Source organism: Temnothorax longispinosus, chromosome 2 (genome assembly GCF_030848805.1).
Source record: "Temnothorax longispinosus isolate EJ_2023e chromosome 2, Tlon_JGU_v1, whole genome shotgun sequence".
NCBI lineage: Eukaryota > Metazoa > Arthropoda > Insecta > Hymenoptera > Formicidae > Temnothorax > Temnothorax longispinosus.
The window spans coordinates 12,166,746-12,193,927 of record NC_092359.1 but is presented as its reverse complement, the minus strand read 5'-3'; the positions used below and the strand labels follow the sequence as shown (position 1 = coordinate 12,193,927).

The 27,182-nt window shown below is 36.7% G+C and overlaps 1 protein-coding gene across 2 annotated transcripts in view; it reads right to left on the bottom strand.

Annotated features, from left to right (window-relative positions):
* The window catches only part of LOC139808620 (tyrosine-protein kinase-like otk), a 76,692-nt gene that overhangs the window by 39,836 nt on the left and 9,674 nt on the right, over positions 1-27,182 (bottom strand). Inside the window, exon 2 of one of the 2 annotated variants that reach the window (XM_071770795.1) lies at positions 22,467-22,769. In XM_071770795.1, the coding sequence (XP_071626896.1) occupies positions 22,467-22,769 (303 nt within the window). The remainder of the gene's footprint in view (positions 1-22,466; positions 22,770-27,182) is intronic. The other variant, XM_071770796.1, reaches the window with a different exon arrangement.

Here is a 27,182-nt window from a genome sequence, read left to right as displayed (position 1 = left end):
TGTTTGTGAAAATTAGACGTATTATTGTTAAATAATATCGTACCGGTCTGTTTTCGTATCGAAAAATATCGTTTTGTATCAGAAAAATATCGTCTCGGTCTGTTTTTGTTATCAAAAAATTAAATATAATGAATTTAAAATAAGAGAGAAAAATTAAATTTTAAGATTTCCGCACATAGATTATTTTGTAACTTCGCGGATATGAAGAACAGATTTTGTAAAATCTTCTTTGCCCTAAGTGGAAATCAAATTTTGTGCATCAAATTTAATATACGTATGTACATTCACGAAAATATCTCGAAGTTTTAACGAGGCAGCACATCAAGGCGAACGCTTAACATCGTTTGAAATCTGCCGGAAAGATTTGCTCAGTGCGCGGAAATCGCTGTTAACTCAGAAACGAGCAATTTAGAACAGGATGAGGGAACGCAGGATGAAGAGATTGCAGAAGCGATTCGCGAAAAAGATATGTATAGGGACGAAAAGGTATAAACACGCGCTCATGTAAAAATAGATGAAAAGTAGAAATGCGTATTTTTCATTTCTTTTTGTTAACTAATTAATTACAACAAAGATCCATTTATTACCATTTATTACCAATGCTAATTTGAACTTATCGATAGATATCTTATCGTCGTATCGGGAGAGTAATTCTTGAGACTGTCAATGCTTTTGTTTTTCGTCACGACCATTCGACGCAGGTCGGAAAGTATAGTTGCTTATAATCGTAAAATAAAATTCCGGCACATCGAGTTGTATTACGATTACGCAGAAGATCTCTCGTAGGGTATAGGAGCGAAAAACGGAGAAAAACAGAACAAAAAAATAAAGCCAGAGAGAAGACCCGTTCCAAGTAACGTTCGCGCTGGTATCGCTGCGTTCGTTCCTCTCGCGCCCGAAAGGCAGCTCGGGGAGCAGATAAAATTGCTGAAAATAGTGTCGCCTATCTGCGAATACAGCAGATATACATGCCTGCACCCACGGATGAGCGGAGACGGTGCGACTCAGAAGATAAATCATTGTTCCCTTTGACACGACTTGCTGCGGCCTGTATAAGCGAGAGATAAAACATGAAGCTCTAGGCTTCGTATGTAGAATGGTTTTGATATACGTATGGACAGCGTATAGAATATCAAAGCTGTCTTTCGAGATATATAATTTACGTCGGTGAACATATTTCTATCGTTTTCGGACAATTATTTTTTGTCAAAAGTTTCAATATTTCAGCCATTTGCCTACTTTTTTGATATACGATTAATTCTACAGCTCTGAAATTCTTTATTATCGAGAAAACAGAAAAAATAAATATTAAGAGAACTCTATTTCCGTATTATTTTTATATTTCATTTCTATCTTTTATGTACCTATAATATATTATGCGCATTTTAGCGACTATAAAAATGCACAAATATCCTCAAATTATAGTACTGAATTATTTCACGTTAGGTATCATTTCGTGAATCGTTCGAACGTGTCGATTCACTTACATCTTCGTTCGGTCAAACCGCAATTTATTTGTTCCCGCTAGCGTTCGCTATATTAACGCCGAAAGAAAACAAGAAAAAAAGGAGGAAAAACACCCGTTTGTCTTTTTCGCGGTCTATCCGAGTCTACCGCTGCGCTTCTAGTGCAATTCCAGAGATGAAAGGTGATTTGGCCTCTGTAGCCCATCTCGCTATAACTGCACCGGCTTACATGCACCCGGAGGTAATAGGTAGCGATGCGGGGAACAGAAGCGGGCGAGAAGAATGTCGAAAGGAGGAAGAAGCGCAGCTTTGTGGTCTGGATAATAATGGCCACGCTCCACAATGGACGATCTACGGTCGTATAGCCGATTCAGGTTTCATCGAACTCGCCGATCCGTTCCCCTTTTCCGTACATGCAACGGATATGGGATAGACGACAGGTCTGACCGTCGAACAAAAAGCGGACACACGGATTGACGTCGACGCGATCATCCACTATTTTCGTCCTTCGTCATCATTATGCGCGCGAGCGCGTGAAATTGTACCGAATGATCCGCGCGATTTAATGAACGCTGCACAATTTTCTTTATTTATTCGTAGGTGACGATACGAATCGCGGTGCTGCGGCCGTGTGAGATAAGAGTTAATCCATGTCATAGAATGAGCTTCTAAACGGATAAATATCTTCCAGAATTATATATTTTTCCGTTTAAGTTAATCTTTTAAGGATCTGTGAAGTTGGCACGACATTCTACGAATTTAAAAAATTATTTCTCATATTTTAATTCTAATTCTTCTTCGCAAAATATATTTACTTATGACAACAAATAAATTAAAAGATATAGTAAAAAAAACACATCTTATCTTTGAGAAATATATAAGAAAATATACTTGAGATACCTAACGGTGGTGCATGCTCATAAATTTTATACCGCGATGAAGCGTTGTTACTTTACATTCGTCGGATATTAAATTAACGAGTGGACCAAGCAGATGAGTGGCGGAAGGAAAATGAACGACTTCTTCGAGAGCGCGATCGTTTTATTCCCCGCTGAACGGTTGGCATCGTGCGGTCCGCGCATTAAGTGCACTCGCATAGATGTCGATAAGGAACGGCTGCATCGCCAAACGAACAGGCATCGTAAATGCATCGTTCTCGTTTGTAAACCGTCGAGAGCCCGACGAGCGAGCGAGTGAAGAAGTAGGCGGAAGTGCATAAATGCCGGCCGTGACAGATCATCGTGCATATGCAACCTGAGGTCTACTACCATCACGGTGCACATCCATCAGCATTCGACGTCGTTTACCGGTGAACGGGTAGAAGAAATTAATGGGCCCGCGGATACTTTGCCCATTTAAGGCACTCCTGTCACTCGATTCGCATCGTTTAGACGCGTTGCATCGCAGATTCGTGCGTTGTTTGTTAAAAAATTAAGCGAATCTGTTAAAGGCGAACAATCGCATTATATCATAGCATATATCTTCTCTTTTTTAGTTTCTGTTATACATCGAGAGACGTGGTAGCGTCTCGCCAAGTTATAATAAATATCAAAGACTCAATAATTATTTGAATTATTTAAATAATCTAATTTACAATTAAGTCTAAGTCAAGTTTTGATAAGATTTGAATTTGTTATTTTAGAATCAGTTAAAGCTAATCATTGGCATTGTTCAGCTTCGCGCGTTTAATCTCATACGCGGACACCAATGTTAGCTGCTTATGTGTCAATTTAATATTTTTAACATAAATTAAAAATTTAAACATTAATTTTTATTACAATAATTATTATAATTAATATTGTAATGATCGTACCGACGAAAAACCAAGAAACAATTTCAATGTACATACACAAACTCTTATAATAATCTTTACAGCTAAGCTTTACTTTTTACAATTAGCTTGACAATGTGGGCAAAACATGTACCTTAATATAATATAAATGTTTGATTACTAGGGTCGAGCAATTATAAATAGAACCAAAGCTAACTGACTTAATGAAGGTTCACATGTGTTAGACCTTTCCCAAAACAGTTTTGTCGAACATTTTTCTTGGTAATCGATGGCCATATTTAGTAATACACGCTCCGTGATACTGAACGGATGCCGCCGCCGAAAACGAGTCCGACATGGCAGTATTTTGAAATATTAAACAATACTGAAATAAAATGCATGATTTGTGATAAAATTTATAAGAATAATTTAAACGGTGCGAAAAGACACTTATACAGAGCTCATAAAATATATAATGAAAAAGATATTACTTAAGATGGAAAAACGACACCTCCTTCATTTGGCAATATTTCTCCAAAAAAGACAATTATATTACACATTGCAAACTTTGTGACAGACCATTTAAGAATACATATGAAATACAAGGTCTAGAGACTCATATGAATATTGTTCATAAAGAAGTAGTAGCTGCAATACGAGAAGAAGCTACTCGTACCTGGCTATCGCGATATTTCATATTCACAAGCTGTCGTGCAACCTGCAAACTAGAAAGGTGCGGTTACGCTGTTCAAATAATTAAAGAAATTGATATCTTAAAATTTCACTTGGATAAATGTCATTATATAAATGAATATTCGGAATGTGAAGAAAGTATGGGAGATAATAACGCAGATGGAATGATACAACAAATCTGTAGATGCAAACAATTATGCCGGTCCAATTTTTCATTATGATAATACACATTGACAATTTCTTGAAAATCAAGAACGTTAACAGGGGTAAACATCTCAGATATTAGTCCTTTATTTGTTCTGAATTATTAATTCAGATCAATTATTTCATTATGTACAACTAATATATAAAAAAATTAATATCTAACATTTAAAAATATAGAGACTGTACAATTTAATTTTAGTCTAATATTTAACGTATGACTTTTTTTATAAATGTTATAATTATTCTAGAGAGAGTTAAGTAATATTATTTGAACAAGTTTGTATCAAGTTTTGTTAATTCAAAAATATGCTGTTATTTATTTATTATCTAATATATTCAGTGATTGATAGATATTCTCATACTCAAGTAACTGAGAAGTATTACAAAATTTAAATATAGTAATTGTGTTTAAATATTTCATTTTACAAAATGTGAATAATAAGAGTTGTGATTCAATAATTAAATAACATACATGACTGATGACTGCAATACAATTTTGTAATTCTAATTACATTTTAGTAGTTTTTCGATTTTCTAATCACTCTGTGTATATATGCAGGTCCAATTACAGTGATCAACAAGGATCTAAATCCTATGATATACTTTCGGACTTTGAAGATTTGCCAGATTACATTTATATGTAATACCGGCAATAACAATAGCTTGACGAAGATATTGGAATATATCAATAAATAGATACAACTGGTGACAAGGAATTATATTTGGCATTGGTATATAACGTAAAAAAAACCGGTTTTATGATTTAAACATTGGTCTTCTTACAAATATAATTTACTAATTGCTCTATTACGATTTACTAATTATAGTATCTCCAGTTATATAAATTTTCTTTACATCAATATATGTATCAATACATTTGTATATCTTATTTAACGTTTTATGTAATTACAAATCATAACATCATAAATATATTAGAATTATAGAATATATTCGAAATATATTATTGATATTATTCGAAATAATTGTTATCCACTTAATCAAATTCTGGATTTAAAATTATTTGGATAATTAAATATTAGTATTCTAATACTAAACCTCGAATATATTTATAATTCTAGTCTGTATGTAATGTTTATTTTATGTAGAATGAATTATTATAGGGCTTATAGAAATGCTCTTCATATATATATGCACTAAAACTAATAATAATATAATTACTACAAAACTGTTATTGAAACATGCTTTAGGTATTGTGTTTATTTGTTCAAAACTGACAATTTCCATATGTCAGTTATATATATATATATATATATATATATATATATATATATATGTAGGTCCGGAAGTATGTTCCGGGACTTTTATTTTTTTACATCGGTATATTCCAGGACATTTGGCAGTTTCCAGGACTGTCCTGGAAAAAATTCATGTCCTACGGCACGTTTCGGGACAATTTTTTGAATCTGATTACATATATATGCGTTATATTCCAGGACTGTACATTTCAAAAAACGTAAACAGTCCCGGAACATACCTCTAGACCTACATATATATATATACATATATTAAAAATATATACATATATTAGAGCGTGTCATTTTGGGGCAACTTTTTTTTTCATTTCACGAATAGCATATATACTTCCAGGAAGGTAAAATAAGATACCTGTTAAATTTTTAGCCCTTAATATTAATATTAACAGGTCGCTCATCGCGATTTTTTATTTTTTATTTAGTAAGATAGAAAAAATTTTATAACTATCTATACTATTTATACTTTGAACTTTAAACCTTAATATCGTCTAAATGGTTATATTTATGAAAAAAACATAAGAGACCTTTTTTGTAGATCGTTAAATTTTCTACAAAAATATGTATTGAGTATTTCATAATTTTTGATAGTCGATATGATACAAAATTCATAAGAAGCAAATACAAGTTTTATAAAATTTATCAAACTTTAACTTTGAATATCTTTTGAACGGTTGAATTTATGAAAAAATGATAAGAGATCTTTTTTGTAGAGCGGTAAATTTACTACAGAAAATCTATATGGCGCAATGCTGTATTACTGTTTGTTAGATAGTTATAAAATTTTTTCTATCTTACCAAATGAAAAATAAAAAATCGCGATGAGCGACCTGTTAATATTAATATTAAGGTCTAAAAATTTAACAGGTATCTTATTTTACCTTGCTGGAAGTATATATGCTATTCGTGAAATGAAAAAAAAGTTGCCCCAAAATGACACGCTCTAATATATATATATATATATATATATATATATATATATATATATATATATATATATATATTTATATATATGCACTCAGTGCGGGAATATAGTGAGAAATTTCTCATGCATGGAATTGGCTACTTCGCGCACAGATGGCGCGCACGGAATGGGCCACTTTCGACGCACGTGTGATATAAAAGGTATTGTGAAAAATATCGTGTGCACCTCGGGGCGAAAGCTTTTTCAGACTCGTGTGATTTCCCGCCCTCGCCTTCGACTCGGGCGGCAAACTTCACACTCGTCTGAAAAACGCTACTTTTGTCCCTTGGTGCACAATATACTATTCTTGTGTGATAGGTATATTAAAACAATTTTATTTAATTGATTTTTTATATATATAAGACGTCTAATAATAAGTGTAACATTGCTCGTAGGTAAATAGAGCGGGTTAAACTGAATAAAAAAGTCGCCTATCATTTTGTCATTTTTGCAATAATGATTAAGAATTAAGTAATTCAGAATCGAGTAAGATACAAGCCGTTTGCGGTCTAAGCTTATATCTTATGGCAGCTCAATATTAATTTTCCATATATAGATATGTATTATTATAATACATATATATTCCAACTGTTTACTGCGCGCCGATTACAGTCGGACTTGAAACACAGCTATCGTTGGAACATTAAAAACCCTTCCCTCCTCGGAATTAAATCGACGCGATTTAATTATCTAAAAAACTGTAAAGAATTTATTGCGAAAAATATTACTTCAGCCAGGATTCGAACCTGGAAATACATATATACGGAAAATTAATATTGAGCTGCCTAAGATCTAAGCTTAGACCGAAAACGGCTTATATCTTATTCGATTGTGTATCATAGCGGTCTTGTTTTCTCTTATTAAATAATTCAGATCTGTAAATGAGCGTGCATTCGTGCGATTTAGCGGCAAAAGACAATCCAATATAACGTATTATTGGCCATTGCTAGAAACGCATTGCTCTCAATGGGAGCTTTCCAGCAAGCAATACAAGTCGACACAAACATCGTTCTATCTTTCTTTTTTAGCAATGTAACAAAGATAAAACGTGTGTCGACTTATGTCGCTTGCTGGAAAGCTCCCAATGTTTATAGTCGCAATCATCAGCGCGTGCACATACGCTGGGCTGCCTCTTGTAATTGAATTATGCGGATATACATGTTTATTCGCAGATCTTTATTAATTTCTTATTTATTCTGTATTCATAAATATTATAAAAAATAATTCTGCTTTCATAAATAAAATATTATAAAAGGGGTTATAAAAATATAGCCCAATAGAGCGCATTGCTATAATAACATCTAATTATTTGTTATTAATATAATAATCTAAACAACATATAGTCTAGAATTAGCAGCGCTTCTAGCAACGCCAAATTTTTTTGCATGTAATAGTTTTTAAATATATTAAAGCAGAGTAATTATATTTTATAGAATTTTATAGAATCTAGTTGAGAGACATCAGTTTTCTATATCGTTTTGATTTTTAATTGACAACCATAAGTTGGCGCTAGTTTTTGGTATCATTATATATACGAGAATATTGCTACATATTTTGCGATATAAAAAGTAAGCCTGTAGCTTATGTTTTCAAATACAAGCAGGGATTTTAGTAGATTCCGATAATCACTTTATCGAATGTATGATAATCAAATGTAACGTAATGGCGTGCTATTAAGATTTTCAAAAGCAGCAAGAAATGTACACTGAAAAAAAATTATTTGCAAGAAAATAAATTTTTTTGAATTTACTTTTCTTAATTTAAAGAAGTAGATATTAGGTAGATTCGAGAAAATATTTTAAACTCAGAAAAATATTTTCTTAAATCTACCCAATACTTCTTTGAATTAAGGAAACTAAATTCAAAGTAATCTATTTTCTTGCAAATAATAAATTTTTTTTCAGTTTAGCGCACATTTCGCAGCTTCGCGAGCTTGCCATTTTTCTCTTGCATCCGCAGTTTCTCGCAAGGGGAAATTAAAACATCGCCACGAAGCGACGCGGCAACACGTGAATCCACCGAAGGGCAACACTCGTTATGTTCTCACGGCAGAACGCCGCAATATAAAAAATACATTCTCGGACTTGTGCGAAATAACCAATTCCACGTTTTTTTGACGTGGAACCTCTCGCCGCATCTTTTATCGCAGCTTTTCCAGTTTGTCGACTATTTAAAAAAAATGGGAAAAGGAGAGAAAAAAGAGGAAGAAAATTGCGCCCCGATTTGACTGGAAACTGTGCGTTTCCTGTATCGTTTACATCGAAATCGTCGCCGCGGGCGGCAAAATAGAATGAAGAAACCCCGCAGTTTTACGGGCGGCGCGGCGTACTTTTTTTCGAGCGTATCGTTCACATTGCATGCAATACGCATTGAAGTTGCTACCCGGTACATTGTGGCGATTGTCGATATCCTTGTTAATGTAGATATACATTAGATATATGTATAACACATGAGATTTGTTTCGAGTCTTCGCGAGGCGCAGCTCCGCGCGCGCTTTGTGCGAGAGCGGACTTTTTTCCGCACAGTCGCGTAACTAATTAGCAAAAGCGCACAGAGTTAATTAGCGACGAGTAAAATTGATGATGAGTCAAGCCTTCCGCATTCAACGGTCGGATCCTCGCGCCGAGAAGCCTTTTTTCTCGTGTCTCTCGTCTTTATTTCTTCCTCCTTCCGCAGCCTTTCTTCTTCTCCTTCGCTTTTTTTGAATCGTTTTCATGCGCGTACCGTACATCTTTTCGCCCTGCCATTATAGTTGCATTCGTATGCCAATTAATATGCCGTGGCCCCGTACACTGGCAGTCGGTTATTTATTTCGATGATCGTAACTTACTGATTTTGAAAAGCACATATGTTAGGTGGTGGCAAAACGTACTTCGTGTTAAACATCGCTGTTACGTATGCTTTATGCTTTACAATCTTGCATATTTTTATTTATATCAATTTTATATTATATAATTTGCAACGTAACACTTTTATTGAGAATTTTGAAATGCAAAGTAATTTTATAAATTCCTTAATGTTACATTTTGCTTCCTCATAGAGGAAGCTTTGTTTTCGTAAATTCGTATATGAACTTTTGATTGTGTATAAAGTTGGATCTAGTCAACCAAATTTAAAAAAATTATATATGAAATAGGGGTAGAAGAAACCAAAGAAAAGATTGGTTTTTGAGTTTTTTCTGCCAATATGTTCAGATTGTTGTAAAACGTCGAAATATCGCCTAAAAAAAATGTCGGTATGTGTGTATGTGTGTATGTATGTGCCAAATTTACCGAAATTTCTATAACTCCAGAACTGATCAACCAAATCTTAACCAATTATATATGAAATAGAGGTAGAAAAGACTGAAGAGTATAATAGAATTATTAAAAATCGTTAATAATAAAGGGGTTACCGATTTTTGTTAAAAGAAACAACCAAGTTTACTGAAATTTCTTTAACTCAAGAACTGATTAACCAAATTTAAAAAAATTATATATGAAATAGGGGTAGAAAAGACTGAAGAATATAATAGAATTAATAAAAATTGTTAATAATAAAGGGGTTACCGATTTCTGTTAAAAAAACAACCAAGTTTACTGAAATTTCTTTAACTCAAAAACTAATTAACCAAATTTTAAAAAATTATACATGAAATAGAGGTAGAAAAGACTGAAGAATATAATAAAATTAGAAATAGTCCAATATTTCAAAATTTGCAAATGTTATAGCAATCACGAACATTTCTATTTAATTTTGTTATATTCTTCAGTCTTCTCTATTTATATTTTATATAATTCTTTAAGGCTGGTATTCATAGTCGGGTCTTATATTCAAGATCGTCTTAAGTATAGTCTTAAGGCGTCATCAGCCAATCAGAGGGCTGTATTAGCATCTTAAGACGTCACTTCCTCTATGAGAAAGCCAAGTGCAAATTTCTTATTTGCACCATTTAATTATGTTCGATTTCCAAAATGCGAGCATTGTCCCAATCAAATGCATGACCAAATTTTTTGTATAAACTTTAACTTTCTGAAAATTTGTAATTTTCAATATTTCTAATTCTTTAGAGATATGCGTGCGGCATATATTAGCACGGCTGGAGAGAGCGAATTTATGTGAACAAATTACAGGGGTTGCGCTTCAGCGATCGATCGTCCCTTTTCGAACCCGAGCTTAATTGCAAGTACTAGCTTGCGACATATTGTGCCGCGATAAATCGAGCTTCGACGAGCCTCAGAGTCTTATCGAGAAACCGAGGATTAACTGACGTAGCTGGGAAATGCTGAAGCTCGCATTCACTCGTCGACTAGAAAATCTTGCAGTAAACTTCGACGGTTTGAATATTCGCAAAAATGTCTACGACTATTGATCGGTATAAATTGCAAGTTCTATAATTGAGCGAAATTTATGATTAACAAATTGTTATAATTAAACTTTACTTGCCAAAAGTCGAAACAGAAATTCGCTGAGATACAAAATTTTTCATCAAATTTTATCTTTAAATTTACCAAGACATTTGCTATATATGGTAAATTGCTTGTGTAATTATCTAGTTCTTTCCAAGTTGGACTAAATGTTTAGTAATCCCAGCATGTGATTATATAATTTTCTGGTATATATAGTAACTTGTTAAATAACTCGCATCTAGGAATGATGTTTGTACGAAATTTCGTTTAATTTTTTTATGCACAGAGAATTGACATAATTTTAACCGCGTCATTTGTTATACAAATCGGAGTTTCAAAAGCAAAGGCCGGTATTCATAGTCATCGAATCTTATATTTAAGACCGCCTTAAGTACGATCTTAAGATGTTATGAACCAATCACAGAGCCGTATTAGCATCTTAAGACATTACTTAAGACGGTCTTAAAATAAGAACCGACTATGAATACCGGCCAAAGATTCTAGAGTTCGAGCAAATTCATCGAGTTAATATTTTACTACTAGTCGTAGCAATTATCGTTGATGCATTTAGAATTTCTAGGAAGAATACCCTTTCCACGGCCACCCTTTCCGCGTTTAATGGAACAGACTGCGCGCCTTTATATTTTGCAAAATATATTGTATAATACTGACAGATTCCGCACGACTCGGCAATAAACATGGAAAATATGTAAGCAGAAGAAGTAAGAAGCTTAAATGCACTGCAATACCACGCAAACGCAATTTGCAATAATGAAGTGGAATCGTATTTTTTTTACACGGGGGACCGCAAGTTGTTAAGACGCATCGCGCCAGCAATTCTCCTGATGGATTCATGCAATCTCATCGCTTCGGGGTGAAACTAATCCTGACGAACAAAAACGCGGGCGGAGGAAGCGCGGGTAACCATGCAGTCTTCATGCGCAAGAAAAGTCCGCGATATTTCTCGATTCTCTCGTTCGCCGTATTCATTTATTCTCTCTGTATTAAGAAATCGCAAAGTAAATCCAAAAATATAAGTGTATTAAAAAGTTGAAATAGTCGCACGCTCTTAAATAGTCGTGGCAAAAAATCGAGATATTAACAATTTTGATTTATGTATCAAGCTATAATTTGTTTCTACTCCACGAGTTCCGACTTATACGCGAGAAAAGAATAGCGTTGCGCTGCGGGTGGAGAACGGTGCGTCACTTTGTCGATGCAATTCTCGCGCTTCCATTTACGTCGCGACTAATCAGACCCGGCGCACCTGTTAGCGATTATTCTGTTGCGCCTCTCGCGTCGGAGAGAAAAGCAGAGAGGAAAAAAATAGACATTACGGAAAGGCATGATTTACGGCGTTAACGCGTTTTCTAGTGCCTCTTTTTGAAGTCGTCATATAGAGTGCAGGCACGGTAGCCGCCCGTATACGGGCGTGAAGTGTTGCACACGCTGCAATTCAGTCGCGCATGTACAATTCAGTGATGTACAATTCTATACAATGCCGTGATAAAAAAAGAGAAAGAGGAAGAAGATGCGAGACAGGTAGAACGAATGATATAGAAGAAGAGGCAGTGAAAATGGATAAGAAGACCAAGCATAGCGGACTACTGCAGGTCGTCATATATGCGGTGGAGTTGTCAAAAATGCAGACGCACCTTTGCGCGCATGAGCAACGATTAGTTCACCATCATCCTTCCTCACGCCTTCTCTTCTCTTTTTCATTTCGCTCTTTCGTATTCTAGGGATATCGGCGACGTCAATGTCAACGACGACCGCGACGGTAGCGGCGACGGTAGCGGCGACGGCGACGGCGACGGCGACGGCGACGGCGACGACGACGACGACGATGGTGACGAGCAACCCGCACACAGAGGCGAGACAATGAAAATGCAAGCAAACCCTCCCTGAATTGACTTCTCCGGCGCTGCACAGCAAAAGAGAGCGGAGAACAGGCGGACGTGGTGAAAAGGAGAGAAGAGAGCTATGGTCGGGGTCTCGACTCGAGAACGCGCGGATTTCTTCCTTTAAAGGGGATATTATAGCCAAGCAGGTATATCTTCATTTCCATGAAATAGGCGCGTGCGCTCAAGAGAGCTCGAGAGAAATTGTTCCGACTGAATAAAAAAGTAACTCAAAAAAATGTACGCAAGACAGCTCAATAGTGATATTTTGGCATTATATAGTGAATGAAAGAATAAGATATGTACGCTTTGTATTTTTGTGACAATATCCGTGTAAAATTGCAGAAAACAGATAAAAATTGGATAAAACAATTTATATACATAAAAGATTGTTATCATTATGAAATATGATATTTTTATATCTCAAATTTAAACTAATTTATCTGTAAGCGCGACAGCTGGATTTAACAGAATTTACCGTGATGCCTTTGCAGGAAAGTAAAGTGGGTTTTTTAAATCTTCTAATATTATAATTTGAGTAGGCTCGCGTGCTGAAATTTTCTGCACGACAAATTTCATGACATATTCGCAAAGTACTGCTTTCCTGCGTCGCGCCGTCGCAGTCGGGGAAGAGGGTGCACGCACTCCGCTCAGCTAAGTAGAAGCAATGAAAAATAGCCATTGTTGTGAGGCACAATACGTGAGGCCTAATTGTCGTTTGGCCCCGCGCATTATGCGGGACGACTGCGTGCAATGCAATAATGCAGGTATCCTTCGATGCAGTCGTGTACGTAAAAAAACTTTATACATAAGCGCGTTTATAGGGAGCATAAAATGCTGCGCAATCTGCAAGTTGGATAATACGTCTTCAAATTGTGTGGTAGTGATAGAGACCTATCATTACTAACAAACGACTAATGATGCTTACCAAGCCAATAAGTATAAGATATGTGAAGAATGTTTCTTTTTATAAAATATGTAGGATATATAAATATATAGAATTATACAGTTACATGTGATAAAAAGATGAGCAAAGCATGCTCCGTACAGATGATATAAAACGCATTAACGTTAAAAGATATCTTTGAAGAAAAGCAACGTTGAATACTGATAATCCTTGATTTTCCATCTGAGAAATATTGAGCCCTCGCGAATTATTTAAATAAGAAAAGGTGGTTCTCTCATTAGAGAAACGGAATGCACGATAGAAAACGATATAAATCGCGTGATCTGGCAGGTTTAACCGTCATTGCATTAGGACGACGATCGAAACGAATGGCGAACGTAGAAAATCGCTGGTTAAATCGAAAACGGTAGCTTCGCTCTTGTCGCGATCGTATTCCTTGCACGCAACTGTTAATCACAAGCTCTTGCTACTTACTCGCATCGGAAGAGGGCGAAGACGAGATTTTTCTGCATGACTGCACGCACTTCGGATCTTATCATCGCGTATGCTGGCACTTCGCATTGCGGTAATAGCCACGTAATGCGCCTCTTCAAGAGTTTTCTTCGTCGTATTAACGTCTGCATCGCCCCGCAGGCTGATGGCGGCCAATTAGCCGCTCGCGGGATGATGAATGGCCAAGCGTTTTATCATTTTATGCGCGGCAGTGGCCCTGCCTCGCAACAAGAGACGATAAAGGGACATCTACATTAAATATTACATCACCAATATTAGGAGAAATGAACGGTCTTGTAGGAAATACATTAAGACCGCAATTCATAATAAGTGTGATCGTCTCGTGAGACGACGTAGTTTATTTTATAACTGAAATTGTTTTTCTCACATAAAAATTAATGTCTTAAGGATTAATTTAATTTGTACTTAAAATTAAAGCATTTTATAATTTTTTTCCTATTAATGAATAAAAATGAACTGCGTAGACGAGCCTTTGTTTGAAATAATGTTGAAGTAATAAAGTAGACCGTAAAATGTTACAGTAAAATATTAAAAAATATCGTGATAAAATATACAATCGAGTCCGCAGCATGAACGCGCGGTTTGTAAAGTCAGACGGATGAATTTTATTCCATCTCGTCCATGTTACCGCGCATAAAAATAGAAGCGGCTAAGTAATAATGAAAATAACGGCACGAAACCAGACGTCCTCTGACAATAATCCGGTAAACATATAGCAGCTGGCGAAATGCCTTAATGCAAGGTACGTCGAGGCAGAGCGCGCACAGTCAAATTTGCGTTCGCGCCGCGCCGTATAAATCAGATACAATCTTCCGGAACGTCGTCGACGCACGGTTGAATCTTCCCCATTTCCCTCCTTCGCACTCCTCGTTTTACCCTTGCCAGAGGCTGAACAACTTTCCATCCATTGTTGCGCAGCATCTTTTAGCCGTCGCAGCGAGATGTTATTTTTTTATTTGAACAAAGGCTCTTCCTTGCCGTGTGTTATTACTCTTCTTCCCGCTTGTCTCGCTCGTCACCCCACTCGCCGGTACCAAAGGGGTTGGAAATTAAACAGGGGAACGGTTAACGCGACGCGGCGTGCGGAATGATCACCGCCGGGCGAACATGTTCGAGAGATCACACATCAGACGTTCGACCTTTCGAGGATGAAAGTTAAAATAAAATACAACACGCAAAACAGCATATTAATATTTGATTTGCGAAATATCTTGGAAGAACAATACAAGAGACACATAAAATAACCTAAATACATATGTGTTTATGTTCTCTTTAGGAAACACTATCGTCGGTATCGTTCTATAAGAAGCAAAATATTAACGAAGGGTCACATTTAAGCGGCGATGATTTAATTTCTTTGAATAATATTACCCGTGGCGGTTCTTCTTAAGCCGTACCGCAATTAAAGAGAAGATTTATTGCACTTTTAATGAACATAAAATCACGTATTTATAATCTTCCTTATTCACATTTGATTTGTTAAATAGTGTGTTATTTAATTTTAATACAATTCGCTCCAGTTTTATTATATTGCGCACTCGCTGATCCGCAACAATATTGCGTCGATGTAAAAATATCTTACAATTAGTATAATAGTTTTAAATAAAATAAGATAGTTTATTGACTTATTTAAAAGAATTTTTATTTATGCTATTTCTAATTTGAATACAAAAGATAAAAAATTCAAGAGATTACGTGTCTAAACATTATTCAACTGTACTAGAGACATAGTGACATATTCCTCCGTTACCTATCCCGTTATTTTACACCAGAGATCCTGATTCTTGGGAACAGAATACATCATTTAACGCACGCAATTAATTGCGTATTGTATTAGATAAAGTTGCGAGTGTGAACGGTAATTAACGATTATTTAGTATCCCCTCACAGTTGTCGGAATTTCAATCGCACGACAAAACCAGCGAATGCATGTACTCAACTTCATCAGCGTTGTTGTTAACACATAGCTGAATATTAATGAGAAACGTTAACCGGTGTGTTCCGAACCTAATTAAAGGTTATTATACTTGCAAATAAATTGGCCGAGATAAATTCGTTCGACATATTCGTTCGCCGTATGGCTCGACGTTTGCCGCGACGCTAATTGATTTAAGTAATTATTATCCGTAGCCGCGCGCTATCAATCCGTCGTTCGGTACTTCGTCCAGGCTTTTTAGATGTAATTTATCTCGTTTCGCATTCAATATTCCGCCGACGCGTTTATCGATCAATTGTCCGGGCGACTGTCTAATAATCTAATTGATTTCGTCGCCGACCCACGGCAGAAACGGCACTGGGAAATAACAACGAGTTGTCCCGTCTGGACAGTTGAACTGCTTAAAATTGTAGTTTCATCGTCCGGTAACCCTCGAAACGCAAATTACCGGTCCCGAAAAGGACCTCCGTCGCACCGGATACACCGAAATATGGTCATTAAATTTAATGAAACAAAAATACAAGGCGTGGGAGAAGTGCCACTCGCGCATGCACATCGTACTCTCCCTACGTGCTGAAGAGATTTAGGCATTAAACCGTGGTTTAAGGGATTGACTAAAATGGTCGTTTCGTAACGAACGCTTTGGGAGTGTATGCTTGCGCGCGGTTAAACTGCACGTGCACGTTACAGTATAAATACACGTGCGCTATAGCAATATTTTACTTCTTAATCCTTTCAGTGCCACCATGGTATATTCTACAATTCTACGATGTCACTGTATACAATAACCTACTATTTTCTTTCATGCCGAAATTGGATGAAAAACACAATTCCTAACAGATAGAAAGAATTAACGAAAGACGATAATAAAATTAAAATAATATGGAATCATACTAAAGGGTATTGAGAGTATAACGCAGTTGAAGCGTAAGTTATCGAAATAAAAATTTAATTATTATTGACAATACTTAATTATAAATTCAGACGTTTTAGCTTCGCTTTGAGTCCGCTTTGAGTCATCTTCAATGTTGCCGAATAAAATAAAACAAAATAAAAATCTCATGCTTTCCGTCAAGCCATAGATGAGTGCTTCAAGATTGGATGATCAAAAAACCATGTAATTCAGAATCAGAAAATTGACGTGAAATTTGGCTAAATAATCGTGGTCATAGTAAAAAAATGTGAGAAATTGAAACGGTAAAATAGTATCAAAAGGTAAAATCGTGATAAAATGCAGTCATCAATAAAATTACAATAATGTTACAGACAGATAGTAAAATTTTGGAAAGATGGGAAATAAGAAATACGACTAATAAACAATAGCTGGGCAATTCCTATAACAATAATCAAATTTATAGGCCTATAATTCATTCGTAATTATTATTTTGAAATCTCATTCGCAATTATTTTTTATCGTTTTTTATTTAACATGTTATGTAATTTTTTGTTTTTCTTAATTATATATTTTATCTATTTGTTGTATCATCGCAAACAAAAATTATTTGTAAATATTACATATTAACAAAAAATAACTTTACGAATAAAATCTACATAGGCATCACAAATCAAGTATTGTAATAATAAATAAATAAAATCGTTTTCTTCATATGCAAAATCCTTTTATGCAAATATTCATATTTCGCGGACAATTACCCTAACGTAACTTGTAATCGCTGCGAGAATACCTCGTTAATAATAGACATGAGCTAATTAGCGATTGGATATGCCGTCAGTGTCACCGTTAAACTAAATTCAGCTCTTCACGAGCGCAGACAAATTAGGAATTTCCGCATAATTTTGACCGGTACGATGATTTATTATTATACTGCACTTATTCCTCGCACTGGCAAATTCCCGATTTTTTGCAGAATTGGATTTCTTTCGTACGTTGATCGCGCGCGAATTATTTCATTTAAAACTGTCGGTGCGTTATACTTTTCGCGACGAGATTAAAATAATCAAATATGGATTAAAATTTTAAACGATGAAAACGATTCATATACATACAATGCACGACCAATATGATGTCTGTTTTCTCATTTTAAATCGATATTAAAACAGCAGAAAATAACGCGATGCGTTATTAACGAATCGCGATATTTTTGCTATTTTAATATTGATAAGTACATTTATTCGCTGCACCCGTACGCGTATATATCGTTCATTAAAAAAAACTCCACTGATTAGACGAAACTCTCAAAGCAATGTGAGACAAAGACAAAGAGCATCGCAGGAAACGCGACATCATCGTTATCGCTGCCAATACTGCCATGTTTATTGCAATTACTAAATGAAATTGGCGCGCTGATATTAAGCGTGCGCTAAATGCACTTGCATCCGCCCGGCGCACTCTACGTCGTCGCCGGTAGCTTGGCAGCTGCGTGTAATAATAATTACGAAGCGATACATGATAATGAGTCGCCACCGGTACGCTAACGACGCACCCGCACCCGTTTCCCTTTCTCGTTTTGTTCGCATCGGCTTCTCTCGCATCACCCTCTTCCATCCTCTTTAGTGTTCTAATATGTACTTTTCTGCAAAGTTCTTCATTACTCATTCATATACTCGCGCGCGCCGACGATGTATCTCCGTTTTACCTAAGTATTTCTTTTTTCTTCTTTTCGAACTTTCGCATCCCATCACTTCGTTTCTGCGTTTTGGATGCGCATGCATAAAAATGCTTATATAGATGGACAACTTGGCGTACATGTAAACGCTTTCCACTTACGTCGCTTTCTGACTCTCCTCCTCCTCCTCCTCCTCCTCCTCCCCCCCCTCTCTCTCTCTCTCTCTCTCTCGTAACACATCCGCGGAATTATATTTTCAGCTGGAGAGTCAAACCTCGGGCGTATACGTGAATCATTAAAATTAAATGTGAACACGAGAACGGCAGTTCTGCCCGGTCGCCGTGGACCCGGACGCGGGCAGCGCGCAGCGTACGGTTCGAGAGCAAATTATCTTGCTTAATTAATGTCGCACGGGCGAATAATTGGAGAGAGGGAGGGGGAGGGGTAACTCGAACCGTCACGAATCGATTTCTGCTTTCCTCTGCGCGGAAATCCCCTATCGTTTTCCTCCCTCTACCTCTCGAACCCGACTCCTTCCATCGCTCATCTGTTTCACTCTGCTCGGTCCATGTAATTTCTGCACATGGAGGCGTTTGATCTACGCTTTTGCGGAGACGGGGCGATTAAAAAGTGTGGCGACGATGCTGCTTCGGCGACGAGCCCCTCTTCAATTCTCTCTCTCTCTCTCTCTCTCTCTCTCTCTCTCTCTCTCTCTCTCTCTCTCTCTCTCTCTCTCTCTCTCTCTCTCTTGGGTCTCCCGGGCGATGATGACGAGGTCCACCATTGCCTCGCGCCCCTTTGTTGACTAAGCAACGGTGCTGGCTGAACGGCGGATTATATCGGTTTATCGGACCGGTGCAGTTGCATCATTGAATAGCGAGTGCATACTTTATGAGGGCCGTGCGCCGCTGTACTACGACTCGTCGATTTTCGCCTCGTTCTGGAAACTCTCGAGAGAAACGTTTAACTCGTACGTTTCTGCAATGTGCGGATGGTAGCACAATGCGCACTCGAATAAGTAACGATATTAGCCATATTAATACCGAGTCCGGTAGTAAAATTTCACTAAGAGCCTCCGCACAAGACTCTCGTATGATAGCGTAGCGTAACTTAACGTGGATCAACGCACAAGAAACGTATCAGTTATAGAGCATAAAACTTTCGTATGGTAACGTAACGTAGATCAACGTACAAGAAACGTATTGATATATAACGCCGTAACCGATACGTTTCTTATGCGTTGACCCACGTTTCGTTACACTACGTTACCATACGAAAGTCTTGTGCGGAGGCTCTAATTCGATGTTCGGCAGCCAAGCAGCATTAGACATGTGAGCGCGACTGTACAAAATTAATTTACACGAATCCAATTGCAGTGCAACACAAGGTGCCCAACTATTTGTTTAAAGAAAGTTTTGTTTATCACGACTCGATATAATCGATTCTTGAGAGAAGATTATACGTGCGTGTATATACATTAATAGTTTTTCGATCCCATAATTTTTTTCCGGAGATGATTTAAGAGAATCAAAAGAGAATGATTACGTAAAAAACCTGAGTTAAAGTCAAAGACCAAATAGATTTTACCTTTCACGTAATAGATTTAATAATTATTTTAAAATAAAGTAATTATTGACTATTTTAAATTGCCATTAAAATCTGTATAATATCGACCAACACATTATGTATCGACTGCTATTACTATTGAAGCAAATGCTCTTGTCAGTTACGATGCAAGTAACTATTCCAATGCGCTCGTTAATTGAACGGAATTAATCATTACCTCAGACGACGTTGATGAGACTATAAAACAAAGCCTATATATAGCAGTTTATTTTTCAAAATTGATTAGAGAGACAAGGAATATTTGATCGATATTGATTTCATAATATTTTAAATATTTCGCGAGAGACAAAAGTGTCTATTGGATGACCTTAGTATTTGTTTTCGTAACGAACGCTGTGTTATCATTCGCGCGACGTGACGACGCGAATAAGCCAGGTAACGAGACTAACGAGCGAAATGGGCTACAACGTCGCCTTTTTTATCTCTCGCGTTCTCTTAACGCGATCATGACAAATGTTCAAAGACATGCCAAACATCATCATATCTCACGATTATTAGTACGTGATACGAATGTTAAAATAAAGAGTTACGATTCGTTTCGCGGATTCATAAATGTATCGAAGCAGCGATTATTTTTCGAATCAAATATTTCGTGCGGTTTTGAGTAGGAGTATGTGGGGAACGACAGAAAAAATTATAAATTACTGTTTCGCAATATTTATAGGCAAATTATCTCTTTGACAGTGCTTGGATTCGGATATACATATTTGATTGAAATGTAATTTGCCTATCGTTTTGGGATTGATAATGCATAATAATATATAGTTCGAGTTATTTAAGTAACGAGAAGCCATATTTCTTGGTAATTAATTTGAAATAGGAGAAACGGAATATTTAGCGTACATTTATTTCAGGACTTGATTTGTGATTTGTGAGATTTGTTGTTGAGTTTCGTGTTTGTTTTGGCGACGAAGCGTTGTGTACAAAGTCGCCGCGTTATTATTCGCACGGTGAGACTCGAACTGACATAACTTTCATAACGATATTTGTTAGGTTCCAATATGCCTCGCGCTTTAAATTTTACACTGATACATAACTCACTCATTACTTTCAAACTAAGAGCACGGACGAATAATCGAATTACGAATAATTCAAGTAATTCCTGCTAATCGCGCGACGTATTTGCTTCGATAAGTAATCGTCGCTTTGAAAACCGTGATATATTGTTTATTAACAATATGTACAATATTTCACGGTTTTATAGCATTTGAAATATATTGCACCGTTTGAGATTTCGTTCATTTAATTAACGAATGAATTCTTGAGCGTCAAGTAAACCATAAAGTTACATATTTTTTTCATGTTATTCTTCCGTCGAACGTACAACAGCGTAAAATGCGCGTTGCGTGCAATTAATGTCGGAGTGTCGTACAAAGTGCCATGCGATTATCCTATTTTCGCAATTAGTACGCGCCACTGTAACTAATTGTTTTCTCATAAGTGTTGTGTTTTACGAATGCAACGAATGAATCTGAGAGATGAAAGAGGCCTAGAAGACATCGGATGATGACGGAGCAATGACAGAGTAATTATTTTTTATTACGTCAGTTACTCGTAAAAATTTATCACAATAATCTATTTTCATGTCATCGGATTTTACGGAAATAATCATTCCATTTCTCACCATTAATATTCCCAATTAATCTCTTATTAAAATGTAATCATTGAATCATTCGTGTCTCTAGATAAAATTTTACTCTGAATATATCACCTGGTACCTCTCTTTGTCTCATTGAATATAGATACGAATCTGAAGTTAATTCGAGCGTTCATTATCAGACAGAACATTTACACACGTATGTATCTGCGTGTGTGTGTGTATATGTTTCATAATATATCAATTTGTACTATATTTTTCACGAACGTCGAGCTTTAATAAATTCATATATTTTCCCATTGCAACACTTAATTGAAATTAGTGCCATCAAAATTTGTACATATGACATTTCAAACAATGACTCTGTTGCAATTTTACCCAAATAAATACCTGTCTAATACACTATATAAATATACGTTATCTTTACAAATTAGTGTGATAACTGTAATCAAATGTATGAAAATTAATGGCAATAGGCGTACGACGTATAACAAATTTTAAACTTACTATACGTCACGTACGATGCTGTAATTTGTAATATATAAAAAGCAAAATTTTTGAAACACCGCGGATAAAAAAATGTAATTACAAAATCAAAAGCAAGCAGCATAATTATACAATACGTCGCAAATATGCGCTGATATCTGAATAACAAGTCTTACATTGAACGTCGATCTTGGCGGGCGAGCTCTCGATCGAATAGCCGGTTTCCTCGTGTGTGGCCACGCAAACAAAGTTCCCGCTGTCCAAGATTCGATTGACCCTAGTGATATAAAGATCGCCCTCGACCTGGTGCCTTCGCGGACTGGGAGCAAGCGGCTGTCCATCTATTTTCCACGAGTACCTGACGTGTGAGCTTGGCTGAGCCTCGCATCTCAAGCGAACCGGAAGTCCTTCGACAACCGAGTGTTCCGCAGGGCTCACCGAAAAGTAAAGATCGCCATCTTGGCCGTGGACAGGTACTGCTGTGAAAAAAAAAAGAAATATCGTTTTGTTATAACAATAAAATATCGATCAATCGGCAAACATCGGACATATTCAAAATTGGCCAAAAATCATTGTTTGACTTTGTTGTTGCTATACACACACACACACACACACACACACACACACACACACACACACACACACACACAGAGGTACAAAAATTATTTCTTTAAATAAATATTAAAGTTTCCGTGATATAATCTTCTTTTCAAAGACTAAGTTTGAGCGACCAGAAGTGCAATTGAGTCACGTATCATCGTTCGTGCGATTGTAGGTGAAAAGAGTACACATATGTGTCCAATTTCGTTGAACAATCACAGGAGGTACAAAGAGACGCTGAACGAGCGGCGTCGAGTACTCGGTGCAGGACCAAAATGCCCCCAACGAGTTGCGCGTTCAAGCGATATTTCTGTTTGTCGAGTGCCGAAAAAGGGAGATGAGAAAAAAGGCTAGATGGCCGGTATAAATGTACAATATGACACACGTACAGGTTCGTGATTCGCCAGTCTATGTCCGAGCGAGCGTTGCGCGAGTTTTGCATACACACAATGGTTGCATCGGTGTGGATTAAATCCTCTGTACCGGGGCGAAAATCGATCGGTGTGTTTCTCTGCGCCACGGCCGCCGGCCAGCAACATGTTGTACGTACGTTGCACCGTGTAACGCGCACGCTGACTGCACCCGTGCCGTTTGCCGTCTCTCGTACACCATCGATCTCTCGTTTACACAACGCTACCGCGTCTATGGAAGTGTCTGGGAATAATTAATCCGTCGCGGTCATGATCGCGAAATATCGTATCGTGTACATTACTACACTTACACATATACGAAGGGCTTACTCCAATAAGTAATGCAACACATTGTTTCTCATTCAATGTTCGTTTTATTGCAGTTTTAAATATATCATATTTTTCCTCAATTCTTTGGCTACAAAAAGCTATTTTTCAACATAATCTCCATTCAATTCTATGGCCTTACGCCACCTAGATGTGAGAGCCTGTATGCTCTTGCGGTACCACTCTAGGTGAGGAATGACAGTCCACCCTACAGCTCGGATCTTCTGACTTTCATCTCTTTGGTGCTCTGAAAGATGCAATCCGCGGGAAGAGATATGGCAACGACAAGGAAGTCATAGTAGCCAAAGTAAGAAAGTGGCTGAGAGGCAGACCAGCCAGAGTGCTACTACTAGGTGGCGTAAAGCCATAGAATTGAATAAAGATTATGTTGAAAAATAGATTTTTGTATAGCTAAAGCATTGGGGAAAAATATGATGTGTATTTAAAACTGCAATAAAACAAACCTTGAATGAGAAAAGCAATGTGTTGCATTACTTATTGGACGCCCCTCGTATACATCACGTTTAAATTTCAGGGGATTACACAAGATCTGTCCTCGATCTCCAATCGCGTCAAGTTTTGATCGTTCGTAGTAAACGAAAAATCGGTGATTTGATTAAAGAGTACGCAAAACGTTCAAATCGCTCACAAGTCAGTTTATTTTTATTTGCTACGTTTAAATCTAGCATTCATAATTGTTCTGAATGTTGTTACGGCGCATCCAAATGTCGTCTTACTGGATATAAAGTATAATATATTGTCTAACGTTCGGCATAATTTATTCCGACTAATAACAAATGTCCCATGGCGATCCTGGACACTATATAGTTTAACCGTCGTGCATTATGGGAACCATAATGCATGGTCATAAATCTATCAGAGAGAGCGGGACCCCTAGCTCTTTTATTTATCTTCGCGCGGACCGTGCCAGTCTCTCCCTATCTATAATTGTGGATCCAGGTATTTCCTTTGGTCTCATACCGCCGCGGTATGTATGTTCTATGACTTTAAGTTTCATAACTATCGAAAAGCGACGCGTATTCACATATCCATAAATTTTATGGGAAAAATTCTTCTTCAATTTAATAACGCTAACTTGCTATTTAATAATACCAACTTTTCGCCTGAATCTACATTTATAATCGGAAATAGGGCTCACTGTCGTTAAATTGTAAAATTTTTGCACAGCGATTACGTGATCAGTATTGATTGATGTTATACGCAGTTGTTATAATTATTACACGAATCTGTGAAAAACATGCATTTCTGCGCCAAGTTTGCGGTTAATGCGCGCGCAATATCAAAGAATTGATTTTGAACCGTCTCGCTGAAAGGCGAATTGCCGTTTTTTCTGGTCTCAAAAGGCTAACGAAATATGGTCCCCCAAAAATGTCGTTGATTTATTCGTTGGTTCCCTGATTACGATGAGAAATCAGGAGAGTTTCAGTTAAATGCGGCAGGCTTTATGAAAGTACCGCGCCTTTTCAACGCGATCATTAGGCGTTATCTCCAAACGTGGTTTGATGTCAATCTTTATCAGCAAGAGAAAGAAAAACGGGAGAAAAAGCCGCGTTGCATCCTAAAAAAAGAATGCGCGTTTACGCCAGTCGTCTTGGTTGCCGGTCGTGAAACTTCCCCGAGGGGTAAACACGACCGCTTTTACGATCTACTCTCGAGATTGGCTTCCTCCCCGAGCTAAACATCTCCTTCTCCTTTCTCTTACTCTTCTCCGCGCCGACGACAGCTGCAGCCGCGCCGCTTTATAACGTTTACACAAGCGATCCGATTTTTCGACTACACTGCCCGATGCTGATTGCCTGCGCATGTCCGACTTCTACATGATGACACGTAGAATCCGTCAACTGGTAGTAGAATAACAGTTGACGTGAATGAATGAATGAATATCAAAAGAAGTGAAGAAGACCCAAAGCCTCGTGAATACTACAGATCTATCTAACCGAGAGCTGTTTTACGATTACTTAGTTGGCAAAAAATCGCGTTTAGCTAGCAGGATTGCCACAGAAAATGAATTTTAAAATTCTCTGACTTTTCTATGTTCTGCAGATAATAATGGAGAATTTTCCATGATATGTGTAATCTTAAATTTTATTTCAGAAGCAGAGTTCAGAAGTAGGAATTGCAGGAAAGATAGCTTATTTTATTAGAAGCAACACAACCTTGAAAGTTTAGTAATATAATATAATAGTTGCTTTCCATTTACATCAAAACTCAAATAATTCTCACTTGTGACGTCATAACTCAGTTAAATGCACGTTCTTTTTGCATACTGGCAAGTGAGATTCAACCGAGTTTTTATCCACAATCGAGACCATGTGCTTTAATGAATATAATAAACTCACATTAAAAATGAGGCTATGGACCTGTACATATTATTATGCGATAGCTTTGTCACCAAAATAAGCAGGTATCAGGGAGTATATCTTACTCCCTGGCAGGTATATACAAAATGACATATCTTACCTGAGTATAAAATACATAACTGAGTGACTCAGATCACTTGAGTGTAAATGGAAAGCAACTAATATAATCCTGAATGCAAATTCAAGCTATCAAAAATATTGGAATTAATAAATATTGAAAAAAAGAATGCAGTTATGAGGGAAAGGGTGATTGAATAAAAGCACTGAATAAAATATAGAAAATTATTTTGTTGATTAATATCGTAAGAAGAAGCAGGGGCAGACGAAATAGATGAAAGAAATAGACGCGAGAGCATCTCAAAAGTAACACTCCTTGTCTTCTCATAGTAACACGTAAGAAATGACTTATAAAGTGCGCGAGTTTTGAACGCATTTGACTAAATGTTAAATATAATATTTGAAAGATTATAAGTAAGCTTTAGAAGCATTTAAAAATAGTCTAAGAGCATTTGTGTAAATTGTGAGCAGTTTCAAATTCCAGGCTATATTTCCCTGATTTTTCCAGGTTTTCCTTGACCAATTCCATGACTTTTCTCGGTTTTCCAGGTCTGTGGCAACCTTAAGCTAGGTACATGGGCGTAGCTAGACTGTTTTTCGGGGGGGGGGGGTAGACTGTTTTTCTAGGTGAAAGAACTCTCCCCAAATTGGCCAAGTTCTTTCACTTAGTTATCCCCCGGATTAAACCCTTCAGATTAAAAATAATTAAACAATATTAGAACATTAGAACAATAACTGTGAATATTTATACTTATTTTAAAAGAAACAAACTGAGTAGGTAATAAACAACAGATCATGAAAGTCTTAAGCGATCCTTTGTCGCGAAACGGCCCAGTTCTTTTTCAACTGTAAGATCTCTTTAAACATATAAAAACCTCTCGATTGTGATTAACTAAATAGCCATTAGTCATCTGTCATTTTTGTTCTATATATTACCTATATTAGATGTTTCTTGAACTACTGTTCAGAAGTAAATCTCTACATCTACTTCTATAGAAATGAAATGTGAGATGAGGATTTCGTTACTGTATCATTGAACTATCCTACCAAATATCAATGCTTTTTTCTTTGCTCTTATATAGGATTTGTGTTTTCAATTTTTATTTATTTCTTAATA